The sequence below is a fragment of the Chelonoidis abingdonii genome, chromosome 6 (genome assembly GCF_003597395.2).
Source record: "Chelonoidis abingdonii isolate Lonesome George chromosome 6, CheloAbing_2.0, whole genome shotgun sequence".
NCBI classification, from domain to species: domain Eukaryota; kingdom Metazoa; phylum Chordata; order Testudines; family Testudinidae; genus Chelonoidis; species Chelonoidis abingdonii.
This window is the reverse complement of record NC_133774.1, coordinates 123,455,831-123,476,164: the sequence shown is the minus strand read 5'-3', so window position 1 is coordinate 123,476,164 and position 20,334 is coordinate 123,455,831. Positions and strand designations below refer to the sequence as shown.

Here is a 20,334-nt window from a genome sequence, read left to right as displayed (position 1 = left end):
CTGCATCCCAAATGCTGATGCTGTTGTTTGTCCTTATCTGTACAGCACCAAGCACAGAGAGGTCCTGGGGCTCTTAAGCTCTATGGTAATACAAATAAATAATGATAATCAGGGCTGTCAAGTGATTAAAAATATTAATTGCGATTGATTGTGCTGTTAAACAATAATAGAATACTATTTATTTAATTTTTTGGATGTTTTCTACATTTTCAAATACATTGATTTCAATTACAGCTCAGAATACAAAGTGTACAATGCTCATTTTATATTTTTATTACAAATATTTACACTATAAAAAACAAAAGAAATAGTATTTTTCAGTTCACCTAATACAAGTACTGTAGTGCAGTATATTTATCATGAAAGTTGAATTTATAAATGTAGAATTATGTACAAAAAATAACTGTATTCAAAATAAAACAATGTAAAACTTTAGAGCCTACACATCCACTCATTCCTACTTCTTGTTCAGCCAGTCACTCAGACAAAGAAGTTTGGTTGCAATTTGAAGGAGATAATGCTACCCGCTTCTTGCTTACAATGTAACCTGAAACTGAGAACAGGTGTTCGGATTGAACTGTTGTAGCCACCGTCACAAGATATTTACGTGTCAGATGCGCTAAAGATTCACATATCCCTTCATGCTTCAACGACCATTCCAGAGGACATGTGTTCATGCCAATGACGGGTTCTGCTTGATAACGATCCAAAGCAGCACGGACCGATGCATGTTCATTTTCGTCATCTGAGTCAAAAGACACCAGCATAAGGTTGATTTTCTTTTTTGTTGGTTTGGGTTCTGTAGTTTCTGCATCTGAGTCTTGCTCTTTTGAGACTTCTGAAAGTATGCTCCACACCTCGTCCCTCTCAGATTTTAGATGACACTTCAGATTCTTAAACCTTGGGTCAAGTGCTGTAGCTATTTTTAGAAATCTCACATTGGTACTTTCTTTGTGTTTTGTCAAATCTGCTGGGAACACAGACGCTGACTTCCCCTCTTTCGAGTGGGTGCTCGACCCCCCGTCCTGCCCCTGGCCCTGCCCCCACTCCACCTCTCCCATGAGGCCCTGCCCCTGTTCTGCCTCTTCCCACCGCTTCCCTGCCCTCATTCCACCTCCTTCCCCAAATCTCTGCCTCGGCCCTGTCTCTTCCCCACCTCCTCCCCTGAGCGCGCAACGTTCCCACTCCTCCCCCTTCCTCCTGGAGCGTGCTAACACTGCCAAGCAGCTGTTTGGTGGCAGCTGGGCGGGAAATCCTGGGAGGTGGGTGGAGGAGTGGGGATGCGACATGGTCAGGGGAGGAGGAGGTGGGGCTGGAGGGAGGATGAGGGGAGCTTGGCTGACGATGGGTGCAGAGCACCCACAAATTTTTCCCCGTGGGCACTCCAGCCCCAGAGCACCCACAGAGTCGGCACCTATGGCTGTGAAAGTGTAAAACAAACGTGCTGGGTTATCATCTGAGACTGCTATAACATGAAATGCAGGTAAAACAGAACAGGAGACATACAATTCTTCCCCAAGGAGTTCAGTCACAAATTTAATTAACACATTATTTTTTTAACGAGCGTCATCAGCATGGAAGCATGTCATCTGGAATAGTTGCCGAAGCATGAAAGGGCATACGAATGTTTAGCATATCTGGTATGTAAATACCTTGCAACGCCAGCTACAAAAGTGCCATGCGAATGCCTGTTCTCACTTTCACGTGACATTGTAAGTAAGAAGCAGGCAGCAGTATCTCCCATAAATGTGAACAAACTTCTTTGTCTTAGCGACTGACTGAACAAGAAGTAGGACTGAGTGGACTTGTAAAACTTTAAAGCCTACATTGCTTTGGTTTTGCGTGCAGTTATGTAACCAAAAAAATCTACATTTATAAGTTGCACTTTCATGATAAAGAGATTGCACTTCAGTACTTATATAAGGTGAATTGAAAAATACTATTTCTTTTGTTTATCATTTTTACAGTGCAAATATTTGTAATAAAAATAATATAAAGTGAGCACTGTACACTTTGTATTCTGTGTTATAAAAGAAATCAATACTTTTGAAAATGTAAAAAAAATCCAAAAATATTTAATAAGTTTCAACTGGTATTCTATTGTTTAACAGTGTGATTAATTGCGATACAATTTTTGACTTAATCACGTGAGTTAACTGTGATTAATTGATAGCCCTAATAATAATGATAACATTTAGTATCTGTTCGTCAAACCCTGTGATGTGTCTTGGCTTGTTTCCATTGTCAATTTTACTTCTCTCTTTTTTCCCCCCAGAAATAGACTGTGGCAGACCTTTGTGGATTCCACATGCAGAAATGATCTGGGACAACTCCACAACTCTAGGAAGCATGGTGTACTATAAATGTAGTGAAGGGTTTCATTTTAGTGGAGAGAAGAATTTTTCACAATGCACAATAATTCAGAAGTGGGAAAATATCACTGGTGTATGTGAAGGTAAATATGTTTCAGTGCAGGTTTATATTCTTTTCCCTCAGATTTAAAGACCCTTCATATGAAATTCAAACAAGAGTTTCTTAAAGTTTCATTTTATTCTGAAAAGTGACTAAAAATTAGGCTTGGCAGAATTCAGTTAATATTGACAGATAATGTCAATGCTGATTTTTTAAGTGTTTTGAGGGTTTTTTAGATTTTAATTGATTTAAATGTTCATGACTGTGGGAAATTATGGGAGGGCCAGACGATTATTTAATGACAGATGTTGAGATTCAAAAAGTTAAAGATTTGTACACTGTTAAATCGTACATTATTAATATCATATGTCAAAATATGCAAAGTAAATATCCTTAAATCAACAAATCATACCTCTTCTTACTATTTGTTCTCCAGTCCAATCAAGGCTACATGTACCCCTGGGGGTATGCAGAGGTCTTCCAGGGGTACATCAACTCATCTAGATAATTGCCTAGTTTTACAACAGGCTACATAAAAAGCACTAGCAAAGTTAGTACAAACTAAAATTTCATATAGACGATGACTTGTTTGTAATGATCTATATACTGTACACTGAAATGTAAGTACAATATTTACATTCCAGTTGATTTATTTTATAATTACATAATAAAAATGAGAAGGTCAGCAATTTTTCAGTAATAGTGTGCTGTGAACACTTTTGTATGTCTATATCTGATTTTGTAAGCAAGTAGTTTTTAAGTGAGGTGAAACTTGTGGTACACAAGACAAATCAGACTCCTGAAAAGGGTACAGTAGTCTGGAAAGGCTGAGAGTCACTGCTCTAGTCTATTTGTAACAAATATAATTCAAAAGTCTGAATCTGAGGATTTTAACTCTTAAGACGTTCTCAAGTAACATTTTTCTTACTTTGTCTGTCTTTGAATTTCAGTTATTATTTGATGGAAATATTTTTCTTTGGTTGTGTGTGTACAGTGAAATTGATGTTTACTGACATTTACCAGTACAAATCTAATCCTTCCAACCCTACTAATAATTTAATTTTATTCCTAAACGGATCTTTCTCCTGAATGTCCCCAAGTCTGTATCTGCTGACATTAACAATAAAAATAAATTTTTGTTTTACTACTTTTTGCTCTGGGTATGACTCCAGAACCAGAACAGCTGTGGGACAAGGAACTGGGTTCTTTTTTGGCTCACATATCAATAGACTTGTTCATGAGGTTTCAGTTGCAGGGTTCTGTTGCAAAGAAAGAAGGCGACATGCAGAATTTGTACTGTTTGTGGTGATGAACCAGAAGCAAAGAACCCAGGTTGACTTTCAGATCCAAAGCTGAATGTGCAAGGCTGGCAGTTAGTTGCTTAGAAGTAAAAAGATGTTTTTTGATTTAAAGGAGTCCTTGAGAAGAATCCCATAATGTCATATTTACAGTTAGGTTTTGTCTTTCCTAGTGGATTTACATTTCACATGCTCCTAATGCTTCACTTTCAGTGACTACATGTACTAATTTCTTAACACTGACTAGTAAACATTTTTTCATGAAAATTGTTTTTTTTTTCCCCCAGTAACAGACTGTGGCAGACCTCCTTCAATCCCCAACACAGACATGATTTGGAACAACATCTCCCAGCTGGGGAGTGCAGTGCACTATCAATGTAAAAAGGGATTCCACAGCATAAATGGGAGGAATATGTCACGTTGTACTTATAATGGATCCTGGGAAATTCCAGCTCTAATATGTAGAGGTAAGAGTGTAATGAAATCCTTTGCTTTTAATTGTAGATGTGTTTTAAATTCAGCTTCAAACTTTACTCTTGGGGGAATTCTGCACCACTGCACATGTGCAGAATTTATGTTCCCCGCATATTTCTTTGCTTCCTCGCAGAAAAATGACTTTCTGACGGGGAAGCCACAAGAGAGGTCATGCGATTCTCCCCAGCAGTATGTTTCAGGGGCCCAGGGCAGCCGGCAGAGAAGTAAATCACTGTGGGGTGGGAGGCGGGACTGGGGAAGACCTAGCTTGTGGCTCCTACCTTGCGCTGGGCTCAGCTGGTAGTCCGGGCTGGGTTGGGGAGGACGAGACTTCCTCATCCCCTGCACGACATCTGGGGCTGGGTCAGACCCACCCCCAGATTTCTCCTCTGGCTACAGGAAGTTCTGCAAACTTCCTATCTCCCCCCCTCCCTACCCCCGATTCCTGCACCCATCGCTCCTCAGCTGCAGTGGGAAGGATCTCTGTACAGGGAGCTGCTCCCCTGTCCACCCAACCTTCATGCATCCAGACCCCTTCATACCTAGAATCTCCTGCTGAGCCTCACCTCCCCCCCCCACACACACTCAAACCTGCCCCCCTCCAATGAGCCCTACTACCCGTGCATCTGGGCCACCCCAACAAGCCACCTGGATCCCCACCCCACTGAGTCCCACTCTCCCAGCATCTGAACCCCCCACCTGAGCCCTATCCCCCTCATACTCAGACCACCCTCCCTGCTGAACCCCAACCACCTTCACCTGGACCCTCTTGTAGAATCCCATTACCATTGCACCCAGTCCCACCCCCCAACAAGTGCCCGTGCATCCGGATCCCCCACACGTCCGACTCCCCCACACAGCTGCCCCCACCCAGATTCCCCCACACAGAACCCTCTCAACCCACACCTGGATCCCCTCCACACCTGGATCCTTCCTTGCTGAGCCTGCCTGCTACCTGGTGCACCCAGTATGGAGGGGCAGGGCTCTGGGGTGTTTTGGGGGCAGGCATGGTCATTGTGCTGTGTCAGGGTTGGGTGCAGCCTCACTGCTGACTCTGTGCCTGGTGATCTCCCGACTCTGTGCAGCCAGTGGCCTGTGCTCTCCAGTGCCATGCTGGAGCCTCCACATTTATTTGACAAATAAAATGTGCAGAATTTTGCAGAATTTTCAAATATTGTGTGCAGTAATTATTTTGGCACAGAATGCCCTCAGGAGTAAAAGTTGTGTCCTGAAACTAGGATAGGTGGAAAGGCAAAAAAAACACCTGTTTTTGTTTACTTTGTAAAGATTAATCCACAACATGTTGAGATGTCAGGCTTACATGATGCACACATGGCAGTTCTAAAAAATGTAAGCACCAAGCTAACTTGCAGCAAGATGTTATGGCCACATTCTTTCTTTACCTTCATCTTTGTTTCATTTTTCATTTTAAAAAGAAATTGGCATAACTACTAAGTCTGCATAGTGAATTTATGATCTGCAAAAATTTATTTTAAAAGCCAAGGCATTTTTTTTTAGCATATAGAAGATCAGAAAGAAACCTTTTGTATGGGCCTGATCCTGCCACCTTTACCCCCAGAGGAGTAAGGGCAGTAGAATCACAACCTGTTTTGTACACTAGAAACTAAAAGCCACAACAGACTTCTAGACCCTTTGTGCCAAGTTTCAGCCTGAAGGGATTTTCTCTATCAAAGAATTAGCCTCAAAAAGAGATGCTTATAATCAACGTTGTCATCTAGATTTAGAGACTGCCTTTGTAGTAATATAGTGCAAGATTAACAGATGTTTTAGACTTCAGTTTTTGTATTGAACATTGCACTCGTTTGTGCCATTGGGGTAGAGGTCTCACACATCCTCTCTCAGATTGTACATCATTATTTGCTGTCTGTTGCAGATGATGTCCGTCTACCTTATAATGTCAGCATGTTTTCCCTAAAGACTGGAAACGTGCCTGCTACAGCTTCATAGGCCTCCATCCTGCAGAGATGTACATACTTGCTTAATTTTACACACTTTGGGTAGTTGCATTGAAGTCAATACTGTGATGGGTTGGGTCACAAAGACCCCCTTGGGACTGTCACTTGATGGCGCTGAGACTACCTCTGAGCCAGTTTTCTCTTCCAGCTTGGGACTTCAGTACCCTGTCTTGTTGAGCCAGATGCACTAGTCTGCTGCAAACACAGACCCAGCTCTGAACCATGTCCCCCACAACCTGCAGACTTAACACAAAACGGCTTAGAAAATGCTCCCGTCTCTAGCACCCAGACACCTACTTCCCAATAGGGTCCAAATCCGTTTTACTCTGTGTAAAGCTTATACAGGGTAAACTCATAAATGGTTCAACATCTATAATACTGATAGAGAGAGATGCACAGCTGTTTGCTCCCCTGGGTATTCATTACTTGCTATGGGTTAATTAATAAGTAAAAAGTGATTTTATTAAATATAAAAAGTAGGATTTAAGTGGTTCCAAGTAATAACAGACAGAACAAAGTAAATTACCATGCAAAATAAAACAAAAAACAAGTCTAAGCCTAATACATTAAGCCTAATACATTAAGAAACTGATTACAGGTAATATATCACCCTCAGAGATGTTCCAATAAAGTTCTTTCACAGACTAGACTCCTTCCTAGTCTGGGCCCAATCCTTTCTCCTGGTACAGCCCTTGTTCCAGCTCAGGTGGTAGCTAGGGGGTTTCTCATGACTGCAGCCCCCTTTGTTCTGTTCCACTCCTTTTTATAGCTTTGGCACAAGGCGGGAATCTTTTCTCTCTCTGGGTCCCCACCCCTCCTCCTAAATGGAAAAGCACCAGGTTTAAGATGGATTCCAGCATCATGTGACATGGTCACATGTCCTGTGAGACCACAAGCCTTCATTCTTCCCGGCCTGACTCACAGAAAGGCTTGCAAGTAAACAGAGCCATCTACAGTCAATTGTTCTGTTTAAGGGGAGCCAACAAGATTCCAAACCACCATTAATGGCCCACATTTTGCATAATTACAATAGGCCCTCGGAGTTATATTTCATATTTCTAGTTCCAGATACAAGAAGGATACATTTATACAAATAAGATAATGACAGTCAGTAGATTATAAGCTCTGTAATGATACCTTACAAAAGACCTTTTGCATGAAGCATATTCCAGTTACATTATATTCACGCTCATTAGCATATTTTCATAAAATCATGGAGTGCAACGTCACAAATACGACTACTCACAGTGTGTAAAGTTAACGAGGTGTATACATGTTTGCAGGATCAAGATCTTAACTGTGTTCATCCACAACAAAGGGGCTTGAATCTGTAGTCCACTCTCAGACAAGATGGCCAGTGAGACTTTTAAATGGGAGGCACAAGTGCAGAATTTAGCCCTAGTAATTGTTCCAGAGAGTTTAAAATAAAAATGCCTTTCTCTGGAATGCATAAGGATAATTCGAATAATGGAGAAATTTTAAAGGAACAGCTCTGATAGCTTTGGCTGAGCTTGGGGGAAAAAGGGCAATGCAAAGCTTAAAAGTATTTCACTAATATATTTTAACATTCCTTTGAGGTTACTGATGACTTTCAGAGGAAATGAAATGTCTGCTTCAGTAATGATGCCTTTCAGATGAATATGATCTTAAGGTTCCATATAATTAATAATTCCCATTAAAATGAGGAAAAATCCATGCACAGCTTCAAAATTTCTATTATTTCTTTCCATTTTCAACTGCCTTAAGGGGAAGTGGACTTCATGGAATGAATAACCTAATTAGAACTGAGAGGATGGTTAAGAAATACCCTTTGAGACTATGCTCTCAGATAAATAAGCATGTTTCCCCATTTTTCTTGTTGCAATTGCAGTGAAACTGCCTTAATTTGCATTGTCAGTGTGTTGAAATCCCTGGTACCAAAAATTTTAAATTGAATGAAAGATGTAATTAAATACAAAAACTCTGTTAGAATAATTGACATTATTCGGAGTCATTGGTGCTAAGCATCTCTTAGGATTAGGCCAGAGCAAAAAACTTCTGCCGATAGCTGGCTTTATATTGACTGTGAAGGTGTGATCCTTTGGCCTGTCTGCTTTTTCACTGGGTATAGTCATTCCATTCTTGTACTTCTATATACATGCACAATTCCACTGTCAGAGGGCAGATGACAAATCAGCCATTTGCATGTGTATTATGTCATGCTGCCAATGCTAATGTAGGCACGCAATTGCGCTTGGACCTTACGTCTCCTTTTTTAAAAGAGCGTCACCCTTAAATTAAATTTGTCAGAAGTTAGTGTAGAGTAACTTATTTGAAAATGGCTTCTTTCCCAAGGAATATGAACATGTTAACTTCCTGTTGTTTTTCATTGCAGAAGTAGACTGTGGCATTCCTCCACCAATACAACATGCTGAGCTAGTGTGGAATTCCAGTTCAAGTCTTGGAAGTGTGGTGCAGTATTCATGTCAGAAGGGATTTGAATATGCTGGTGGAAACAATATTTCAGTTTGCACAGAAGAAGGTGTTTGGGTAAAAAGCACTTTAACATGCACAGGTAGAGTGTGAGCTACTCTAAGAACCAAAACTTTATTTTTATTTAGTAGCAGAAGAAGGAGAAGAACGTATCAAACCTGAGCTTTATTCTTTGAAAATCTCTCTTCTGCCTTTCCTCAGATCTAAATTACTGTTTGTGGGCCCAGAATATGACATACAGTAGTTTGGAAAGACTTTTAAAAGTTTATTTTTAACAAGGTGGAAAAGAGTGAAATAACACCCTCCCAAATCTGTTTCCTTCTGATTGAGAGGATTCCACAGATTTTTCTGTTGCACTCTAGCTGCTATAAGTTAGGACAGAAAGTATATTGAGCTAAACTTGCATACCTCAGATGCATTACTTTGAACCATACAAGAAAATGATACCGTATAATAATGCATATCAAGTAGTGTTAATGACACTATAAAATGTATAAGCCCTTTCGTTTTCAGTTTCAACCTTTTTTTTGCCAAAAAATTCCCAGGTTTTACAAAAATATTATTCTGTTTTTTCTGATTTTCACTCTACGTTGGTATCATTCAAATATATAAAAAAAACTTGTTTTATTAGGAAAATACAATACATGGCGTGAGATACATGTTTGACAATAATACATTAGTCTGTGTATATGCAAAGCTGCTTGTTGAAGTCAGGCTACGTATTAGTCTAGAAGATACACACAATAAACAAACAAGCCTGCACGAAAGCGCTGAAGTGCGTGTGCATCTGAACATACTGATGAATCTCACACCCACCACATACACATTTCAAGCTGTTAGCAGATAATGGTTTAAAGATTTGACACACTAAAATGGGAAGAAAATGAAAATCTTTATCAGAATACATTTCAGAACACGAGGAAGTATTTGAAAGTTTTAAAAAAGCATAAACAGGAGAAAAGTATGAAGTTGAGTGTATGCGCTGCAAATGGTGTGGTCCAATTACTAAATGTAAATATTTAAAGGCTGATAGTTCTAAGTCTACAACAGTAAGCTGTTTATTCAAATGAAAAGTTTTATTTGGGGATTAGAGCTCTATTGTTTTCTTAAACTCAGAGGTGGCATTGTGTTTTAAGTTCTGTTTTAGTTCTGCAGCAAACCACATTGATGAACGGAATTCAAAGCATTCATCTACTGAATACTTTTTTCTCCTGTCTTTTTGTTCACCAAAATAAACCCTGATATTTAGCCAGAAAAATTAATAGTTTTTTGCACTGATTTTCACCTGTTTTTGTTGTTGTGGTACTAAACACTGATAAATTCCCAGGAAAAATTAAATTAAATTAAAACTGAAAACGAAGAGCCCTAAAAATGTATCTTGTGTGAAGGGTAGGGAAAGAGCCCATTGGATATTTTCAATGAAAACTTAAAATGCTTTGTTTTCTCTTCCATTGAATGATGTCAAATATTACAAAGTAAAAGGGCAAGAAGGAATAATAGAGTAAAAAGCATTTTCATTCACAATGTGTGTTAGAAATGTACCACCACGTTTAAGTCATACAGTATACTTTATTTCCAGTCTCCCTGAACATCTTCTCCTATTACACATTCACCCTTCTCTTTGCATGGCTCTGACTTGCAGCTGGGCTTCACAGTTCTACTTTCACCTTTGCTTCCTGTCAGTTGCTCACCCGAGACCTGGTATGATACCTTATCCTTTCTGCAAACCTGGTCACAATACCAAGACACCCCCAACACACTCCCCCATAACGCCTTCTGGTCTGGCTGTCTCCCTTTACCCTGGTCCCAGAGAACTCCTGCATCTCTCTCCTAGACAGTTATCCGTATCCAGAGACCATATTTGGTATCTGCTGGTACCAGTGTTCCCTCTAATTTTTTACATCCATTTGCAGAATGAATTTTGTTTGTGCACCAATATGGAGGTGATGTGATGAAGGGGTTGGGGTGTGGGAGGGGGCTCAAGGCTGGGGCAGAGGGTTGAGATACAGGGAGGTGAGGGCTCTGGCTGGGGGTGAGGGCACTGGGGTGAGACCAGGGATGACGGGTTCGGGATGTGGGAGGGGGCTCAGGGCTGGGGAAGAGAGTTAGAGTGTGAGGGGATGAGGGCTCTGGGGTGGGGTTCGGGATGAGGGGTTCGGGGTGCAGGCTGTTATGGGGCTGCAGTGGGGAGAGAGGAGTCCCTCGAGCTCTCTCTCGCCGCAGAAGCTCGGAGAAGGGGCGCCTCTCCACAGCCATGGCAGGGCTGGGCTGTGTCGGCCAAGGTAGGGGTGCCTCTCCCCAGCTGTGGCAGCTCTGGCTGGGCTGGGGCAGGGGAAGGGCGCCTCTCTCTGTCTGTGTGGCTCTTGATAGCCTGCTGCATGGCCATGCAGCTTAGAGGGAACTTAGGCTGGTACTGATCATTACTATTTGATGTTTGGATAAATCCAAAAATTATGGATTCCGCCTATCTAATCAATTTACTTGTCTTTATCCAGAGAAAACAAAATCTAAGTGACGTTTCCATTAAAAATAAGATCTTATCAGAATGTTAATAATAATAATAATTAGCTTTTACATAGGCGTACTTCATCAGTAGATCTCAAAACGCTAGACATTTCGTTTGACAACGATTAGCGTTATATTACTTAGAAATTAATAAATTAAACACATGTATATAAAATGAGAAGTAATTGCTTAGGAGTAAAGCAAGCAAACTCTGAAACAGAATCTATGAAAATCTATGAATCACTGGCTGCATTGTTACATTCATTGTTACTCTACAGGGAAAAGTGTGGGGGGGGGCTCCCAGAGCACTGCATAAAAAGGCTGAGGTCCTGCTACTAGGAAGTAAATCTAACTAGTAACACAGAAGAGAAAATTGCCATTTGCAAAGCACTGCGGAACGCAGACAGTGAACTGAAAACCTAGAGGGAATACAGTTTGTTCTTTGCTCTTGTGATTTTTAGAGCTCTAGGATGTTAATGTTAATAACAGTGATGTGAGTTTTGAGCTGACTATCTTTTAACTCTCTCTCTTAAGGCGCACCTCAGATTGTTTCACTGCAACTTTGTGACAAAACTTTTCAAAATAGTGACACAGTCAGATAGGACCATAAGCGAGTCACAGGCCTTTTGTGTCTGGAATGTTGAAAGAAAGGATGGCTCAGTGGTTAGGGTGCTAGCTTGGAACTTTAGAGACTTGTGATCAGTACCTTGCTCGGCCAGAGATTCCCTTCGTGATCTTGGACACGTCGCTTAGCCTCTCAGTGCCTCGGTTTCCAATCTGTAAAATGGGATCATAGCATCGCCCTACCTTGCAGGGAAGCAGTGATGATGAATACACTAAAGGTTATGATGAGCTCAGATATTACAGGAATGGGGGTTAAATAGATACACGAGAGAGAAATAGATGTTGGTATTGCACCCATAGACACCTGCCTCAGGATTGTTGTGCAAGGCACTGTACAAGCACAGAGATGGAATTGGGCCTTGCCACAGAGAACTTGCAATCTAAATCAATATACAAAGGGAGGAGTGGAAGGGCATATTTCTCAGAATATAGGGATTATTATTATGAACAAATATGTTTTCTTTTTTAAAGTGTTTTATTACATAAATATGAGCTGCAACCAAATGCTACATCATAATGCCATTTCTTGTAGGCATTGAAATTTGAAGGATTTGGAGGAGAGAGGGTAGTTGTCTAATGGATCTGTTCAGGGAAGACACTTCATGCTATCTGTTTTGTATATATGATAAAACACTGTGCCAGAAGGGAACAAACACATTGCCATGGAAAAAGCCACTCGTATCCACAAAGAGGGCGAAAAGCATGATCAGACTTGAGGAAGTTTAGAAAAGTTACAAAGTAAAAAAAGGATATAAAAGGAAAACTATAAAAATCAATCCTGGACATAATTCCTTCTAGTCTATTCAGTGGCAAAAAAGGGGGAGAAAATGGAAAAACAAAAATTTGAAATTTCAGAAATATTTTAGTTTTCAAAAACTAAAACAAAAATCTCAAAGTGAATAGAAATTGGTGGGTTTTGTTATGAAATTTCACAAAGTGAAATTGAAACACTTTGACAAAAATGACATTTCCCTGTGAACATTTTTACTAAACCCTGTTTTTTAATGGGAAAACTTTATATGGGAAAAACTTTAACCAGCCTTATCAATAGTGAGAATTCAAGCTGAGACACAAAGCATTTCGTACGTGCGGGTTGTTTCTTAGATAAAAGCCTTTGTCCCTGCCAGGACAAGGGGCTGCTGTGATTTTACCAGGGCACTTTGTCTTGTCCATGTGGCCATAACCTGTGTATCACCTCTGAGTCATCTATTTTGGAATCTGTCAAACTTAATCAGCATTTTACCTTGGATTTTCCCTCCCAACAGAAATAGCTTCACTGACTGTGTCACTTCCCGCAGTAGGATTCCATCAGAATCCTCTTTGATCCCTGAACCCAGGCTTTCCTTCCCTGATAGTTGTACCCACTTTTGCTGCCTCACATGCTCCCTGGTAGCCAGGCAAAGTCTTTGGTCCTAGCTTTAAGCCTATACCCTCTTAAACTGCAGATAGGTGTTCTCCCCCCCCCCCCGCCCTCACCCGCACTACACCCTACCAGCCCAGCTACTCTCCCCATTCACACCTGCGGGTTTGCCTGACAGCTGGAATCCTTAAACGTCTGCGATGTCTATTCCAGGTCACAGGACGAATTATGTTTTAAAGACTGAGTAAAATATCACTACTTGTATGTTTGCATCTATCATTACAGCAAAGGACTGGTGTGTAAACGTGGTCTATTTTCATGAGAATTTTCATGAGAATTCATGATGTCAGTGGTTTCTAACCCACAACGAAGGGGTTAGTTTTCCATATTCCTATTCAGATTCTTCCGTGAGCCTCTTGCTACACACTTAATTTTTATTCCCAGTTGTGTATAAATAATTCATCCTCATCAGTACAGAATCAAATTAAAAAAGGTGTCGCTCAGATCTGAGGGGCACTGATTCCACAGCCCCAGCTTTCTCAGGAGTCAGACTCCATCAAACAATTAGAATAATAATAGTGAGAGATTATAAGGATCTGATTGGTCCAAGTTCTCATAAAAGGCTAATGTGAAACGTTAAATCCTGATAACTTTTTTAGTGGCCTGGAAAATCACAGGTGGAATCTTCGTTTATGGGAGCCATTGTTTCTTAGATCAAAGAGATAGGATCTAACTACAACAAAAAACAAAACCATCTATATTTTTGTTCAGCAGGCTACCTTAGCTTTTTATATTTGAAGCCAAGTTAATAATTACAGAATTTCTGATTGCAGATATCAATTCTTAATGTCAGAAATCTCTTTCAGATGGGAGGAAGCCATGCATGGTAGGCCATGCAGTTCCAGCCCATCTAACCCAGTCCATTCTGACACCATTATTTTTTGTATGATTAATATATCTTTCCATTGTGAACATTTGCTCCAACATATGAATTACTTTGCCCCTATTGTATCCTGGTAACATTTTTAGACCAAAGGAAGTAGTAAATCATTAGCTCTCCTTCTGTTCCTTCCTGCATGACTGTCTCTGCATATAACTTTGCAATTTTTCTGTGAGCTGTCTGCACATTTAGTTTGTGGAGGGGGAAGTTCAGCTGAATTGTGGAAGTCCCCTTGCAGCTTCATAGTTAGGGTTCTGTTGAAACTTTATAATAATAATTAAATATGAAAGGCTCATAAGCACTTCTCATAATACACTATAAAAAGTTATGGAGAATAGATATGATGTATCCTTGTAAATAAATCCTGTCCATAAACACCACTAGCCCCCAAAAAGTGGAGAGAAATATGGAGAAGAAAGTGTCTTGGTTCTATGGTAATAGGTGCACTAGAAAAGTTTGGATAGACATTATCATTGAATCACTGTTTTCTATAATTCTGATTATCTTCCTTGAAAGTGTGTGTACTACAAGGTAGTAGCAGATCGCATCTGTTGCGTATCACTTGCAGAGGTTGCTGCAATGAAAAAAGCAAAACAGAAGAAAAGGGGAAGAAAGTATTTGTTTTTCCTCTCTGTCCTAAATCCTGTGAATATGTGGAAGTGGCTGAGGGAAAGCTATTTTTATGCCTGAATTTAGTGTATGGATGTTCTTTTAGCTGCTTTTAGAAGGGAATGTAATGGAAGTGGAGTTTGTTTTATGCAGGTGTTTCTGACTGGAATGGGCTACAGAATCTTCTAGTGATAAGCCACAGGTTCTGGTCTGGCTCAGGTCAGTCATGGCCCCAAGTTGCTACCATCTGGGGTCTGATTGGTGACACGTAAAGGAGCTGGTTGTCTTTAGGCATGTTCCTGGTAGACCGTTCTCTGCATCACAAAACCATCAGTCCCTTCGAATGGCACTAGTTGGCAGTGTCACTGATGGTCTCAGCAGGCAGAGAAATCAAGGATTAAATTGATCAGGGAAACTGAGCTACCCTGAGCTATAAAAGTGGTCCCCTTAGAGCACCAGTTCTCAAACTTCATTGCAGTGTGACCCCCTTCTGACAACAAAAATTATTACACAATTCCAGGAGGGGGGACCAAAGACTGAGCCCACCCGAGCCTTGCCACCCCAGGCGTGTGGGCCAAAGCCCTGGGCGGTGGGGCTTGGGCTTCAGACTTGCTGGGGTCCAGTAGCTAAACACCAGCCATGGTGACTCCATTAAAATGGGGTCACAACCCACTTTGGGGTTGTGGTAAACGTCTGTCTCAGATCTGGACTTAGAGTTCAACATCTGAGTGTTTACTGGGAACCTCCCCCAAGCTTATACCCAGCTTGGATCTTACTTCGCTGCCACCAGATAAGATTTAGGCTCTTATCAGCCTGGGTTCCCCAAATTCCTTGGGGGGAACCCCCTCTCTGGCCTCCCCCACTTTCCCTGGGAGGACCCCCAAGACCCAGACCCCTGGGTCTCCCTATCTCAAACGGGAAAACAAGTTCCTCCCCCTTGTCTCCTCGTTATCTGCTCCCCCCGCTTCCCTCCCTGGGTGAGCCTGGGCGATGCAGTACTTAACTCCTTGAAGGCAAAACAAAGAGGGAAATCACCCTCCCCCTGAGGCGATGCCTTCAAATCTAGTAAAGCTAATATAAAGAGATTTCCTACTCCCCTTTCCTGTAGCCTCACCAGAGAAAAACCAAAAACCTCAACCAGGTTTTAAAAAGAAAACTTTATATAAAAAAGAAAGAAAATACAGAACAATAATACTGCATTAAGAAACTCAATACAGGCTCTTGCTTATAAGAAAATATGAATAAACCGTCTGATTTAAAAGATAGCCCAATTAAACCAGTCCAGCACAGTACAACACACATGTAAATACAACACAAAGCATATCACAGCCTATTTGCCTTGTTGCCTTTGTACTCACACTTTGTAGGAGAATGTTAGAAAGAAATAGGAGTTAGCAGGAAAGCTGTTTCCTCCATAGCCGGGAGAAACAAAAGGCCCAGAGTACACAATTCCCGCCCCTGACTTTTAAAAAATTCAGTTCTCTGATTGGTCCTCTGGTCAGGTGTTTGGTTCCCTTTGTTCACCCTTTACAGGTAAAAGAAAATTAACCCTTACCTATCTACTTATGACAGGGGTCCCAACTCACAGTCTGAGAACCCCTGCCTTAGAGCATGGCAGCGAGGGTGCGTACACTGGCACTATACTTGCCCTGTAGGTGGCAGCAGTGTTTGAATGGAAAGCAGGTGAGTGGAGAGAACATGGTGGACTGTTATCTGTCTGAAGACTCAGCCTTTCCACTGGGTTCAGGGGAGCTGGAACAGTTCATATAGTGGGGGTGCTGAGAGCCATTGAACCAAACTGTGAACCCTGTATATGATGGAAACCACTTCAAGCCAGGGCGTGTGGCCATGGATGGTGGATATAATAAGCCAGAGGAGGCTCTGCCTCCCGTGGTGCTGCCGCAGCCACCAAACCTCTGGTGCAGAGTTTGGCAGTGAAGTTTTTGCATTATTATGCCCCATACAAGTTCCAGGGCGGCTGAGTAGCACATACCGCCTCTTCAGCCGCCCCAGAACTTGCATGGGGCATATCAAAAACGGTGTTCTACAAATGGGTTTCCCCTGGGCAGTGGGTGGGTTGGGTACGGGGAGAGGAGACAGGCCTGGTGCAGCCAGTCCTGGGTTCCTCCGGGCAGGGGAGGCTCAGGGCTTAGGTGGCAGGGGCAGGAGGCTTGGGGCTCTGACCGTGGGAGCGGGGGACGCAGGGGGCTTGTGCTCCAGCCATGAGGAGGGCATGGGCAGAAGGAACGAAGCTGGAGGCTCCATCCATCGCCCATGGATGCAGCAGCACCCCTAGTTCCAGCACCTATGCCTGGGTTGGCAGGATTTGGCATGAAAGTTCCTCCCTGTATGGTGGTTTAAAGTGAGCTCTCTGCTTTCTGCCAGAGAATTTAGAAAGTGCTGGAAAATTAATAGATAAGATCCTAACCTTAGAGTTATTTCCTTCTTTGTTTCTCTTGTTCTCACCCCATTTCTTTTCTTCCAGCTCCCAATTTCATTTTCAGGTCATTTTTCTCCCTCTTATCTCTTCCCACCAGATCCCTTCCCTGGCTTTTACCAACCTTTGTGACACTTCCTGTCTTTGCCCTCTTCCTGTATTCTCTCATGACCTCTGACTCCTCCAGTACTTCCCTCCATGCCCTGGCCCTGGCCCCCATCCCTTCACCTCCTGTTTTCCGAAATCGTCCACTTGAGGGGGATGTTGGGCTGGATGCAATGGATATGAAGAGGTTTACGGTACTAGCTTTGCTTTTGAACTTTAATTTTATGGAACAACAGTGTCATCCAGTGGCTTTCTACATTAAGGACAAGTTCAAGTTTCTTTCCTTAAACTAAAGGAAATAATTCCTTTCAGTTTTTCCTATTTCACGTGGGAGTCTGAATTGAAGTGGATATTAAGCATGTTCAGTCCTTACTTACATGCTATAGCCTGCTATGTTTATTAATCACAGTACATACATATACTCTCTTGTCTAATGTATACTATGTCTTAGTATCGCATGATACTTGATAGCATATTTCTTACACTAATTAAACATCAGTTCCTGTACAGTTGCACAGAAACAAGGTGGCGATTAAGAGAACACCTGCAGTATACAAGAGAAAGAGATGAAAAGTACTATCTTTTGAAGCATATACAATTTGGTTATTTGTTGCTGAATAAGAACAGGGCTTGGATTTTCTGTGGATTATTGTGATCTTTTGGATACAATTATACTTGAATACAGCTGCATAAAAATGTTGTGCCTAATGTTTGGTTAGTTTTTCAGAGATTTTCAGTCACCTTATCTAAAAAAGATATCACAAATAGAAAACACTCAACAAAGAGAAATTACCATGGCTAGTGGGTTGGGTGTTTTTAGAGCAGACAAAAGCAGTAATTTCTATACAAGGAGAGATTTTAAAAGAAGGGATTATGCAGTCTGAAAAGGAGAAATGGATGAGGAACTTTAGTAGAGGAATATAAAAACAACAAATTGGGATAATGAAGGCTATTCAGACACTTGTGTTTATGCTCTTGCACAAGAGAGAAACAAGGGGACGTACTAAATTATAAAATATTGTATTGGGGGTATTGCACAGCTCAGGAAACTGCTTGGTTAAAACAAAAACCAGGTATGGAATTAGGATCTCAGTACCCATCTATCTGAAACTAAATCTGAGGATAGGAATTGGGCAATGACTGTTCAAATAAGTGGGTCCAATTCTGGACCATCTGTAGTAATGGGATGCAGAATCTTTCAGTTCTAAGTCATGGTTTGAGCCAGGCCGAGGATGGTAGTGACCAAGATTTGCTGCTTGGATAAGTATCCTTCTTGCAGTGCATGGAATGGAAAGGTTGGCTGCAATTTAGCAGAGGCCAAAGCTTGAATAGGCATGGAAACTAAGTCGCTGTTCCATCTTCGTCACAGAGTTATTGGGGGGAAGAGTATACTGGTGGGGAAACTTGCATTATTGCTGCTCATGCTTTCCTATGCTCAGGCCAGTCTGTGGCTTAAAGAGAGGACTACTGGTTCCTGGGCTATCATCTTGGCATCTTTAAAATGTAGGTAATTTCAGTTTTCTAAATAGAATAATTTAATTTTTGTGAAATGGCAGCAAACAATTCATAGACTCATAGACTCACAGGTCAGAAGGGACCAATATGATCATCTAGTCTGACCTCCTCCACAAAGCAGGCCACAGAACCCTACCCATCCACTTCTGTAACAACTCCTAACCTATGTCCGAGTTATTAAAGTCTTCAAATTGTGGTTTGAAGACCTCAAGCTGCAGAGAGTCCACCAGCAAGTGACCCATGCCCCACGCTGCAGAGGAAGGCTGCCAGATGACACCCAAAGCTGCGGGGGATTTGCTAACACGAGAAGGACCGGGATACTATTCAGGAAATCTGGACCACCCCCCATTGTACAACGTGGGTAGTTAATACAGTTGGCCAACAGTAGGCCATGCAAATCTATAATAGTCGGAAAAGTGCGGAAGGTCATGGCAACTTAGGGGTTCCAGCCGACCAATTTGAATAATACGAAATTTTAGAATATACATTGGCGACACATCAAGTCTGGCAAAAAGGAGAGGAGCACCACGCAACTCCACGGAAGCTGCTACACAGTGACCTGTGGAGTATTTGGGGCTCTGATCGCAGCACCGCGAAGTCCTTTCCGCGTCGACCATGACTCCTCCACTGAGCGCGCACTAGACGCGTCGCCGGCGCAAGCATGGCCGTCTTTCTGTAAAAAGCAAATGCAGGTTTGGTCTCCTAGGGATGTCGATCAGGCGAGGGCCCCTATTTTCCAGCAAAGGTTATACTCAGAGCGTACACGGCACCGATTTCTCGCCACCGCGGTGATTAGGGTATCCTGTGTCGCCTGTCAAATGTAAGGCCGATCGTATGTCTTCGCGACGCTCACCTACTCCGTTGCCTAGTATCTGTGTGTCAGTTTCCTGGTTTCCCGATGCCTCTACTAAACATGGGCGCCTCCCGTACAAGGCTCCTGTACCTCCCGACATGACTCAGAGTAGTCTAGTCGGATTTCTTGAAAGGACTAGTCGCAATTCCCTAATACTTGGTGAACAGCCGCAGGAAGGTCACCATGTCAGAGAGGGCCCCGCACTCATAGCCACTGGATTGACTTTCTGGGACACCGGAATGGAAACATGCCGTGCCGGTCATACCGCAATAACAGCCCCAGTGTGCTGTCCGGCTCAGGATCTCTAACAGGCTTTGGCTCTCGGCTTGTATCTAGACCCCATAGCTACGAGAGGGCTCGAGGCTGCAGCGATCACGGCCCACACGATCACCACTTGGCTGAGGAAGGGCGGGGTCCGTCTCTTCCGCGTGCCTGCCCGGAGAATCCCTCAGGGCACGTCCGCTGGAGCCGGGGGGTAACTGCCTAGCTACGGAATGCTCCCAGACCCCACTCTTGCCATCACTCTTCTCATTCTTCTCCCTTGATGAAGCATGTTAGTCACAGCGAACGACATCCATGGGTCCCTCTCATCACGGGGCTGACCTGAGGTGATCTACGCGAAGACCTCGTGACAAGAGAGAGGGCAGATTATTATTTAATGGCGTGTCTGCACATGACATTCAAGGGAGTACTGCCACAGCAGTGCCGAAGAGAGAGCTAGAGCACTTCTATGAGTTGAGGAACACAGTGTGGT

At 42.3% G+C, this 20,334-nt stretch overlaps 1 protein-coding gene across 1 annotated transcript in view; it reads left to right on the top strand.

Annotated features, from left to right (window-relative positions):
• Nucleotides 1-20,334, top strand: part of SUSD1 (sushi domain containing 1) — a 115,148-nt gene that overhangs the window by 25,214 nt on the left and 69,600 nt on the right. Inside the window, exons 8-10 of the mRNA XM_032763563.2 lie at nt 2,276-2,455; nt 3,998-4,177; nt 8,535-8,714. Of these exons, the coding sequence (XP_032619454.1) occupies nt 2,276-2,455; nt 3,998-4,177; nt 8,535-8,714 (540 nt within the window). The remainder of the gene's footprint in view (nt 1-2,275; nt 2,456-3,997; nt 4,178-8,534; nt 8,715-20,334) is intronic.